Source organism: Aedes aegypti, unplaced genomic scaffold (genome assembly GCF_002204515.2).
Source record: "Aedes aegypti strain LVP_AGWG unplaced genomic scaffold, AaegL5.0 Primary Assembly AGWG_AaegL5_hic_scaff_481_PBJ_arrow, whole genome shotgun sequence".
In the NCBI taxonomy this organism is placed as follows: domain Eukaryota; kingdom Metazoa; phylum Arthropoda; class Insecta; order Diptera; family Culicidae; genus Aedes; species Aedes aegypti.
Window position 1 is genome coordinate 397 of NW_018736153.1, and position 12,408 is coordinate 12,804.

Sequence of the window (12,408 nt, forward strand, 5' to 3'; positions counted from 1 at the left end):
CAAATCACTACCTAGAAAGCTGAAAATTTCACAGAACACTAACACTTTTTTTTCGAATTTTCTAGAACAATCTCACAGATTTTAGTAAGTTGATCGAAAGTATTTATCATTTGATGACTCTCCATAGTATTAACTCCAATTTGTCAAAAATGTCGAATGTGACTGTTATGGGCAGTATAAACTCTATCAATTATAGCACGCGAAGGCAACAAGACAGACCAAACTCACAAAATTTGGGAAGCAGGATTCACAATGCTCAGATTGAATATAAAAATACCACAATCTTTTAGGTTTGTTTACATTTCCCAATTGGGAATTAGTTTTCTTCCAAAGCCTATTAGATGTAAGGTTGGTCTTTATTCCAGTTAAATTTAATGCAAAACCATATAGGCTCTATTGAAACACTTCGTAAAAGCTACCGGAAAATCAACGTAGCTCTTACGTGTAGCGCCGGTGGAATGGACGAAGTTCAAAAATTCATGCATTCATTCTGGGCTACCTATGATTAACGTAAAAGCTACGTGAAAAGTGCGATGGAAAAAACCACGTATGTTTTCACGTAACAATGACGTTTGGATTACTTTGAGTGTATATACCTACTTTAAAGTTTTGAAATACAGTAATGTCCCGATTTTGTCAGCCCCATGCTACATTTAGGGTTGACAAAATCGGGAAATGTTTCGACTGTTTTCAAATTTTATTTCAACTTAGGGACTTAGTTTAATGATTTTGTCAATATAAATATTGTTGTTTTCCTTACATTTTGTATGTATCGTATTATTATTATTTATTTTTATTAGAGTGGCTTTTCGCCCTTGGCGAGTTCACCACTTAAACATATGTATCGTAATCTAAGGTAATATTGATCAGTTTCTTGGATAATTTTTACAAAATTTAAATTTATAAAATTCGGTCTTTAGATGATTGTATAGACGTGGCCAAGGTCATAATTGACTTTATGAACCAAAAATGGCTAGTATAGACGTGCTTAATCTGATAAAAATAAATATCAATTTTAGGCTGGCAAAATCGGGCAAAAAGGATGCTAAAATCGGGGGCTGACTCATTACTGTAATCTAGTTAAAAATAAATGAAAATGAAACTCCATACAAAGTTTTTTACAAGTAAGTACACGAGAAGATTGACCCAGATAGCCGTAGCGGTAAACGCGCAGCTATTCAGCAAGACCAAGCTGAGGGTCGTGGGTTCGAATCCCACCGGTCGAGGATCTTTTCGGGTTGGAAATTTTCTCGACTTCACAGGGCATAGAGTATCTTCGTACCTGCCACACGATATACGCATGCAAAAATGGTCATGGCATAGTAAGCTCTCAGTTAATAACTGTGGAAGTGCTCATAAGAAAACTAAGCTGAGAAGCAGGCTCTGTCCCAGTGGGGACGTAACGGCAGAAAGAAGAAGAAGAAGACATGAGAAGATTAGCATTGGTGCTGCTAATTATGAATACTTTACGCATAATTCAAATTTCATTTGCAAATGAACTATCACAGTAGTTTCACTTTTATTGGCACTTATGAAGACTGATAGATCAGTCTAGGGGGAACACAATATCCAATATTTATTTAAAAGAATATACAACTCAACAATATACACTAATCTGCACAAAATAGAGCTACATTCTTCTTTCGGTATAGTAGTTTCCAAATGTATAATTTCACATGTATGTCCAAATTTTATCAAATATAGTTATGTATCCAGCTTTTCATCAATGTTTCAAGATGGTGCATTATAGCTTACATTTTGGGGCTTCCCCGAATGGAATAAAGACGTTCGTACTTTCATATTATACGTTTCCGATATAATTATTACGTAAATTCGGCAAAATAAAAACGTACTATTCTGCACGTTAAAATGATACGCACTTCTTTACGTCAATTCTAAATTACAAGGAACCGTCATAAATAACGTAGCACTTTTTGGGCAATTTTTGACACCCCCTTCCCCCATTGTAGCCTATTTTTCCATACCTAAATACATGGTTTGTAAGCAAAGTCGTAAGACTCCGCCTCCCCCCTAAAATGCTTACGCTCATTTATAGACGGTCCCAAATGACTTGTTTAATTTTGCACAAATAAGTGATACACCCTTCCTTTCAGTCTTATCCTGTTGACGATATAGACAAAATGTTTCGTAACGGGTACCCAAATGGCAAAGAAGGTATTTGGCATGATTGATTAAAAATGGTCAAGGACCATTTGACATAATGGTCATTTGGCAATGACCATTTGGCAATAACATGGAGAACATCCTTTTTTGAAAAGAAGGAGCATAGGTATGGCTGGATGGCAAATGGCTTTATACCAAATCATTTTATGTCAAATGACCTTATGCTATAATGGGCTCTCCATCGATATATTTTGCCTATACAGTCAACTTTCGTTCGTTGCACTAAACCCGTGGCCCACCTAGTGAAAGACTTTCACTAATCGGGCTAAGTTTTTGCGCTGTCAAATAACCGATTACAATAGAAATTCAGCGCTACCAACATTGACCAATTACGGTTTATGTCAGAAAGTGACATTTGCCTTCGTTTTAAGTGGGGCTATAGCCCACTTAACGGGAGCCCAATTAAAACGAAGTGCAATTAAACGTAGTGCAAGGAACGAAATTCGACTGTATCATTAATGAGATAATACTGAAAGAAGGGTGCACCAATATATAGGACAAGAATAAACATATAATTTGTATATTTTATGGGAATTTACTGAAAGAAGGGTGTATTATTATAATATGCAAAATAATCATGAATAGGGGGATTAGGGGCATAATGGGACACATCAGGCAAAAACTTATTTTACATAGAATAAAAAAATATATGTTTCAGTTACTCTCGGCTGGTGTCCAAGTTCGTAATTAGTATGACGTGCTGCATCCATTCATGCTAAGGAAAAAGTCTTATCAAATGTAAGAAAAAACGAGATAGAAAATTGGGTCCAAAACACGAATGATAAAAAGGCATCCGGGTAAAATAAACACTTTCGTGGAATTTAATGAAAACTTAATTATTAATAGGTGTCAAAACGTACTGATGTGTAAAAGTACTCCCCCCACCCCCCCCCCCCCCCCCCTATCACATTAGCAAGAAGAAACTTCTCTAGGTTAGTTACTTTTGCTCTAAAATTTAACTCTTCCACCGCTTTGCTTATAAACTAATTTGAAAGCTGAGAAAAAAACTATAGTAGAATTTCAGAGGACAAATGAAGCAAAGCATAAACTTTTATACCGTCAAAAAGTTCATATACAATACAGATTTCGTACTGTACGGTACGGAAATCGGGGACTTCGCCAACTCTCGAGAGCAAACGCTGGATTTATGCTGTTAGCTTCAAGCTAAAATTCATTTCAATGTTTATTTCAATTAGAACTAGAATTCATTTTCATAATTAAAGCTACTTACAAATTTGGTGAATCGACTACTTATATGAATGAAGAATGGTGAGTCGTCGGATTCAAGCTAAATATATAGATGACAGGATCGTTAATTACCTTAATTTTAGAAACAAGAGTTATAGCTTACTTTCAGTCTAATAGAAGTATTCACGACTATGTTTTACTTGATTTCAACGGATTAGATTCAGGAATAATATAAACGCTGTGTCAACAGAACTGGACTTCAATTTCGCATAATCATCTATTTTTTGTCCTATGATATTTGTTGATGTTTCCGATGGCATATCGGATAGCTCGTCTGAGGTCATTTGACATTGACAGCGTTTTGTACGGATAACACTACCGCAACGGGGGGTCTATCGCACAACGTACAGTTTATAAAAGTTTTGCTGAAATATGCATATTCCCAGAGAATAAGGGGGTGTCCATTTCGCCCCGCGTGTTCATTTTGCGCCTAACCCCTCTACCTACATATTTGTTTTGTCACATCAGAAAAAAAATGGATATTCATATAGCTTTCTGGGGAACGTGACATTCTGGGGAACGAGATTCTGGGAAATGGGTTCGTTCTGGGGAATGTTATAGAATCCTTTTATTCTAGGGTTGAGCAATGACTTTTTGAACAGTTTTTTGCATTGCAACACTATATGCAAGTACCTACCTAGCAAGTTAATGTAATTTGCAACTAGCTGAGCATAAAAACTGTTTGCTCCTGGCTGGGAGAAATAGTCACAGTAGATCTTTTTTAACCGTTGTCGCTTGAATTCAATATTTGATGTGCTCCGCACGTAGATAGAGAACTGGAGTAACTGTAATGAGTCATGTGGTAAATTGGTTAAAATATGTTTTGCCCATACTAGCATAACAGTCCCATATTATACAGTCAACTTTCGTTCGTTGCACTAAACCCGTGGCCCACCTAGTGAAAGACTTTCACTAATCGGGCTAAGTTTTGCGCTGTCAAATAACCGATTACAATAGAAATTCAGCGCTACCAACATTGACCAATTACGGTTTATGTCAGAAAGTGACATTTGCCTTCGTTTTAAGTGGGCTATAGCCCACTTAACGGGAGCCCAATTAAAACGAAGTGCAATTAAACGTAGTGCAAGGAACGAAATTCGACTGTATAGGATTTCCTCGAGTATGAGCAGTGTTAACTCTTTCAATATTTACTTACGCTTGCTTCATGATGTCTTCCAAGGTACCTAAAGTTGAAACATCAATGTTTTTAATACTGAAGGAACAATTCGCGGCATACCTACGTCAATAGATCCGTACATTCGGTGACCTGGAGCCTCAACGCCATATAATTCACGTAATGACTAACCGCTTCCGGTCTGGTTTGAAGCAATCGGTAGAGCAGCTTCTTCTTCAGAGTCTTCTCCAAAAAGAGCACAACTTTCAGTATGGCATTCCCATTCCCACTGGCCACGGCCTCGTCCAGCAGGGCTTCCTTTTCTTGTAGAGACCGGAACATTTCCAGCGAACAGCATTTCCCCAAAATCAGCTTCGCCACGACACACGGTGCCGATGGAGCAAAATTAAGCTCTTGCAGCTTCTTGCGAAGTAATTTCAGTTCCTCTTCCACGCTGGCGCCCTTCGGCATGGCCCTTTCGCTACGGGACTGGTCCTCCAGAATCATCGTCAGATCGCTGTCCGCGATTATCATGTGCAGTGGCAGTTCGCTCTGGACGAAGGCATAGTTCACTTCCGAGGCGGTGTCCTCTCCAAATAGGCTTCGCCGGTTAGCTCCTCCGGTGGGAAGTTCCAGAATGGCCACCTGTTGGCAGGGCAAACAAAAGGCCTGATGAGCCGAATAGTTTAAGGGAAAAAAAATCAACTCACGTCATCTTCGTCGAAGTTGAAAGATTTGTTGGCGGAGTCGTTCCAGTAATCATCGTCTTTTGATTCCATTTTTGATTTATTTCACTTAAATAATAAGAAATAATTTTGTATTTAATACACAAAAATTAACTGGGAGTTTGCACAAAATTCCACCACTTCGTCACGACTCACGATAAACAAACTTTTATGTTTTTTTAGCGAGGGGCACACGAATGCGATAAAAAAATGTTTTTTGCAATTTCTCATCGTAATAGGCTGTTTTTCATCACGCCAATCTGTCATGATACGGCCTACTTTCCTGCACTGAAGTATGCAGTGCGGGAATAGTCATTACCTAACTGAAACCAGTGCTGTAATGATTCATTACGCAACGCTTTCTCATTACGCAACTGTTTTCAGTTGCGTAATGAATCATAACACAACCATTTCTCAGAAATTGTAAAATAATGGTGGATGCGTTCCGATATAATTTCTGATACCCTCAAGTGGTCTTCTACGAAATTGCAAAAAATGTTGTACGTAACTCGTTGCAGAACTCGATTTTTACAGCACTCGTCGTAATTATCCTACTCGGCAAGCCTCGTAGGATAATTTTACGACTCGTGCTGTAAAAATCATCATTCTGCCACTTGTTCCGTAAACTACTATTAACAATCTTTGTTCTGAACAAACATGCACTGAAGAAAACGTCACATAAGAATTTCATTGAGCTCTCGCTGAAACCCGAAGAAAATAGAAAACCCCCCAAGTATCCATGATAGCATTATATGATTACTTAGGGATGGTACACAAATTATGTCACGCTGAATTTCAACTTTTTTGACCCCCTCCCCCCCTTTGTCACACTTTTTGTATGAGTCCTTCGAAAATTTTGTAAGGGTTGTCACGCTTGGCTCGACCCTCCCCCCCTTGGAGCGTGACGTAATTTGTGCATGACCCCTTATATAAAGCAGCTGCAATGCCATAAACCTACCATTAATATAGTTTAAAGGTGGAAAAAGGCCCTTATATAGTCGAACTAATGCAATAATGTTTATAAAGCAACCAAGCAATTTTATTCATAAAGTAATACTAGTGCACCCAGGTAACCACTAATCACTGTTATAAGCGGTATATGAACTGTTAAACAGATTTGCAGTGCCTATTAGCATCATAAGACATTTTCAAATGCTTCTAGGCACTGTAGACTTCAAGCCCTGAAATAAGCCGTATATGAGTATATAACGCTATGTTACAGGGCCTGTAAACCCTGTGTCTATAAGCCGAATGCAACGGCTGTCAATGCTTATAAACGGCTTAATATCATGACGTTTATATCGAATGGAGCAAAACAGATTTCAACCAAAACAAAAAAGTGTTGAGCGATGATGCAAATTGGGAACATTTTTTTCCGATTCATAAATGCTATCCGAGAAATTAATTCGTGAGTAGAGGAAATGCCCCAAGTAACCACAAGCATTAAGGTATTACCGTATTTTAACTTTAATTCAACAAGTGCAATGCATCATTGCTTTTATTCTGCAATATGCGTGCAATAATGCTTTAATTCAATTTTATGAATGCAATGTAGCATTGCTTTATTGTAGCAATGAAATGTGCATCAATGAGTGATATACGGTCGCCGCTCAATGCTTCATTGCATCATCTTACTCAATGCTTCATCGCAACAAAAACGACAAGACTTCAATGCAGTATTTATCGTCGATCCTTCATTCACTCAGGCAAATAGACTATAGAAATACTTAAATATCCCTTATAAAAATTCGCCATAAGAAATCTGGTCGAAATTCGTAGATTTGTCTTATGAGAAACCAGAATTTGAAAACAAAAAAAAAGTTGCATCAACCTGGAATTGAACCAAAAACCTTACGATTGATAGGCCCGTGCATACACCACACGCCTTTCACTGATTCAATGTGACAAGATGCTAAAACGATACATAAAGCGTGAAGATGAGCAACCGTTTTAGCCCCACATAATGAAAACAAAACAAAATCTCAACAGCAAAATAGCGACAGCCGCGGTAAACTTGGAAGTGCAACAGTCGTGTTCACCAAACTTATTGGGGCCCATTCACAAATTTCATAACGCTGAAGGGGGTGGGTGGGTGTCCTCGTGATGTTACAGGTCATACAAAATTTGTAAGATATTCATACAAAAAGCGTAACGAGGGGGTGGTTGGGTGTCGAAAATTGCCATTTTCAGCGTTATGAAATTTGTGAATAAACCCTTGCGCACTTCACCCCAAATTGAACTATCACTAAATTTGTAGAGTGCAGGTAAAAAGGGATCATCTCAACGTATTCGGTGGACTTGTTCCTTGAACCACAAGAAATAAGTGCACTAAAAACATTATCATGATTGGACTTATCTCTGCTATCACACTTTGAGGGAGCTTACACACTTGTGATGGTCCAACTTGGAGTGAAATCGACAATATTTGCCACCGGCAACGAAAGGGCGCTGCTTGGAGTTGCACAATTTTCCCGGCCAAGACATGCAGCATTCATGGTCCGGAGAATAGGCGCGGCGAGTCATCGAAAACATCTCATTTAATTTAGGTTCGAATCCCACCAATCATACCAAAAAGACAGACAAATAGCTCGTAAGCAAACGCTGACCTGACATCGAACGAACAAAAAAATACTATAATATTTTTGTGTTTCTATTTTTGATCTCAAAACAATTGTTTCCTTCATGCATCAAATACACTTTGGCTAAAGCTTTTATACGGTACAGACCGTAACTATACTTTAGCAATTGCCAACATAGAGATAGGAAATGTAGCCGTATTTAAACTTTAATAGCGCCCTTTTCCACTTTAATACTGCATTAATGAGACATGTAATGCAGTATGACTTTATATGCCATATTTTATAGTAGCATATAAAGTGATATTGATGCAACTATATACAGCTGTACGGTTACTTGGGGCTGGTGAAATGCCTTTGCTCAATATAGATTTTGATAACGAAGTGGATTTGGAAGTTTCTTAACTAATGAGAGAAAACGGGAAGGGAAAAAGTACAAAAAATAACGTGAAAGCAATTGCGGGGAAAGGAGATTTACCACGAGAAAACATATTCTATCAGCTATCTGGGCATTCTCATGTGAAATGAATCCATGTCTAACTAGCTACCTACACGATCTAGCTGGCATTAACAGTATCTTAAACTTTCTTCTGCTGGATAGCCTCAAAGGCTACAGCAAATTTCCTTACTTTATATATTATGCTGGGCGATGTAAATTATTGATGAGTTGGAGCAGTTGGGAAATGCAATGAAAATCGTCCGAAAGGAGCTTCAAATACATAAGTTCAAATCTGGAACAAGCAGCAAAAAAAACTTTGGAGAGGAGCATAGAAAGAAAAGAATGGTTCAGAAAATAAACAACATTTTTTTCTGTTTTCCTTAGTCCACGTGCTACAAAATTTTGACATATTTTATTTCAGTGACTCGGAACTAGTAGGCAGTTTATTAGCCGAATAATTCGCCAAAAGTGGCTTTATAGCAGCCCTTAATTACGATATAGTTCCAATTAGCCCTGTTAGCCATGCTTTTAAATCGACTATAGAACCGAAGACACATTAAAGACCTCCATGTTCCTTGCAGTTGCCCAAAATTTTATGGCTCATAAGGTAATCTAGAATGCCGTGAAAAGTGTACTGCGATCTGTCAAACTTGGGTACCTTTTGCACTACCGAGGGACCAAATGCAGTACTAGAAGTGGTACCCAATCTGAGCCCGAGTGTGACGGACCTGATAGAACCGACTTGGGACCGATTTATACTGCCTACTGGTTACTTGGGTAGCGTGATTCCAAAGACAAATTAAAGACCCCCATGTCCCTTGCAGTTGCCCAAAATTTTATGGCTCATAAAGTAATCTAGAATGCCGTTCAAAGTGTACTGCGATCTGTCAAACTTGGGTACCTTTTGCACTACCGAGGGACCAAATGCAGTACTAGAAGTGGTACCCAATCTGAGCCCGAGTGGGACGGACCTGGTGATAAGGCTATCCATGAGGACTTTCCGCGATAGGACTGACAGCTAAAAGTGTGCATAGAACCGAAACAGCTGGATAAACAACACATGCGAGTGTTATCAGAGCTTAACATTTTCCTTTGTAATCGAACGGTCACTCCGATCGCAAAACGTCAAAAACTCGTGGTAAACAAAAAACCAGCTGATCGCAGCTGTCTCATGGATTGCCTTATTCACTACATATGCTCGTCGAAAAATATTTCGTGTTTAAAGGCTGGTTTGCTACTGACAAGAAACGGAATCGCCTATCTCGATGCGTGGAAAATTTCTTCTAAGAAATGGTCAAGAAAATCACATTTTTCTTCAGTACGCAGTTGAGAAGAAATGTCAGTTCAAAGGGGGCTCTCTGTAGGAAATTTCTTGACCCATTAAATCAAGAAATTTCTTAACTTTTCTTGAGCGAAACAGCATACTTAGCTTAAGCATGGAAAGGTATAAAACATAATATTTCGGTGACTAATTTTAAAGTTTCTCAATGATTAAAATGGGATAAAGTTGGGAATATATTAAATCTCATACTAATTAGTATTTTCGCCTTTTTCCTCTTATAAGAGTGAAAGAGAGATGATGACAGGTGTCACACAACGATACAAACATTTTTACCAGTGAAGATGAATCGGCCACGGTTCTGAGAGCTGAATAGAAACTTGTTAACGTGTCAATCAATGGGTGAAAAACAAAATTTGTGTTTTGGTCGGCTGGATTTCACAAATTTTGTTCTGTTTTTGAAATCATATGTTTTTTGTTGATAAACACTTCTCCTTCAAGTTTGGATATTTTTGCGCACTGCAAACGTTATCACGGTTTATGCCGTATTTTTTTTCATCTGCATTCACGATGAATGATCCCAACAGAAAGATAGACATCGATAAATCATCGGTAAGTACCGATCCTGCCGGCCAAATTTCAATCGAGTAATGTTCCGCTCTCCCCCAAACAGCTACTCAGCCTTAAAGCGGAATTACTCCGCAAACAGGAGGAAGTGTCCAGGGCCAAGGCCTTCAACTCAATCGACGATTTTGTGCCAAAAAAGGTGCCCAAACCGGAGAAGCCACCGCCTTCGTCCCGGACGTCCACAAAGCACAAGGATGCCCAACAGATCGAGCTGGAAGATTCGGCCGAACTAACCCGGTCGAAAAAGATCCTGGAATCGAAGGCCAAGTACTACGACCGGATGGTTGCATCCGGTGGGGCGCTGAATAGCGACGAGAACTGTTTGGTGATGTTCAATTATAAAAAGCAGACCGACAAACCTGCGCCGAACCCGGAGGAGAGACAGTATAGTAGTTCGGATGAATCGGAATTGTCCTCCGGGGATGAAGAGATGGTCAGAAAACCTAGGTCAGATGTGGCACCCGCGGCTGGAGATTGGTAGGTATTTTTTTTACAGTAAATTAATCTACGATGGGATATACTTAAGCTTAAAAGGGGGCTCCGAAAAAAAAAATCAATGTTTGAAAAGTTGTGCTCAACCCTGGACTAGGGATGCCAGGGGATTTGATGGGATTCCTCAAACAATTACTCCCGAAACGCCTCTAGTCTAGAGGCTCTAGAAGTTTCTTCAAAACTTTTTCAAAAAATTTTAATGTTATTCATTTTTTTAAATATTTTTTTAGATTCCTTCAGGAATTCCTAACCAAAATACCTTCGGAAATTCTAGAAAAGGGTGTGGCGAACTCGCCAAGAGCGAAAGGCCACCTAAATAAAGATAAATAATAATCATAATTCTAGCAAAGATTTATTATAGAACATTTCCTCAGCTTTCTAGAGAATTTCATTTTATTCCGCATGATTTGATCCTCCAGGGACTCTTCCAAAACTTTCTCAAGCAGGGAAGTTCATTAGGAAGTTGTCTATGTAGTTCTCTAGGACTCCTTCCTATTTATCATCAATATGTTCGTCCCTCTGAAATTCTTGTAACATTCGTGGAATTCTTAAAAGAATTCTTAGATGAATATCTGAAGAAGTTGATTTGTACCACAAAAAGCTACAAATAAATATTTTTCAATCTAGGCCTAGGGACTATGAGCAATATGACTTTTCGATCACTGATTTTTCCTGTATCACCTTAATGATTACGCTAATTTTTTATTTCCCCCCCAAAGGGTCGAATACACGGATTTCCTCGGCCGTAGCCGCAAGTGCAGGAGGAAAGATTTGGAAGAATGCTTGCGGCGGGACAAAGACATGGCACGAGATGCCAAGGGGAACGTTGATGACAAGGAGGAGGATAAGGACGAAGAAGAGGGAGAACTGATTGGGCCCGTTCCGTCGATGGCTATCACCGAGGACACGATCGGGGAACGGTTCCGTGAGATGCGCGAACAGTGGGCCAAACAGCAGGCGGAAAACTTGGACAAGGATTCGGTGCATTATCAGGATGTGCTGTTCGATGGTGAGTACCTTGAATTGTTTCTCCTGATATAGAATTTGAGTCTATTCCATCATCTACCCGAGTGGAGAGGATAGAGGAGGGAAATATGGGAGGCAATAAGAGTGGGGTTCCTTGAAGAAAGAAAATCGCATATGCGAAATGAGTACATTTAGCTTCATATCACAATGGGTTCAAACAGGGCCCTAAAAAGGGCACTGCAAAACTATAGTTAATTATAATTAGCGTAACGAGAGCCTATACCTCTTTACCACGGCAGATTGAGAAAACATAATGTTCTGAAGATTCAGGTTTCTGAAATCAGTTTCACTTAATAAGTGTTAACCGAATAATCGGAATCGCAGCTACGCGAAACTGAACTGTTACATTTCAGATGATAAGTAGGGTAAATTGCCAATTGTTGAACGGTCAAAATGCTCGCTAACTGTTGAACACGCCATAAGGAATACACGGACTGTTCAACAATAGACGAGGTTTTTAGCCCTTCAACATTAGGCGAATTGCCCTATTTTTATAATCTGATTCACAAATATAACATGCAAATGAGTCAGCACGCTGAATATTTGCCATGTGATTGTTGAATCAGCAGTGATAAGTCAACGCTTTGACCAAGGACATGCGAATTTTCTAAAAGGAAAGTGACAAGCAATTGTGGGATCATTCGAAGCTGGGGCAATTATATCCTAATTCACCAGAAGTGGAAACATTCAAATCACTT

The 12,408-nt window shown here is 39.0% G+C and overlaps 2 protein-coding genes across 2 annotated transcripts in view; one reads left to right on the plus strand and one right to left on the minus strand.

Moving 5' to 3' along the window:
- Nucleotides 1-3,974: 3,974 nt before the first annotated feature.
- On the minus strand, nucleotides 3,975-5,467 carry LOC110681155 (vacuolar protein sorting-associated protein 16B-like; the record flags this gene model as incomplete). The annotated part of the gene is made up of 4 exons (XM_021856922.1): nucleotides 5,257-5,467; nucleotides 4,674-5,191; nucleotides 4,589-4,616; nucleotides 3,975-4,217 (listed from the first exon to the last, which is right to left on the minus strand). Coding segments are annotated over exons 1-4 (858 nt in total), but the record flags the coding sequence as incomplete, so codon positions are not given.
- Nucleotides 5,468-10,041: 4,574 nt separating this feature from the next.
- The window catches only part of LOC110681154 (coiled-coil domain-containing protein 174-like), a 34,892-nt gene continuing 32,525 nt past the window's right edge, over nucleotides 10,042-12,408 (plus strand). The window contains exons 1-3 of the mRNA XM_021856921.1: nucleotides 10,042-10,177; nucleotides 10,239-10,669; nucleotides 11,404-11,693. Of these exons, the coding sequence (XP_021712613.1) occupies nucleotides 10,106-10,177; nucleotides 10,239-10,669; nucleotides 11,404-11,693 (793 nt within the window). The 5' untranslated portion in view covers nucleotides 10,042-10,105. The remainder of the gene's footprint in view (nucleotides 10,178-10,238; nucleotides 10,670-11,403; nucleotides 11,694-12,408) is intronic.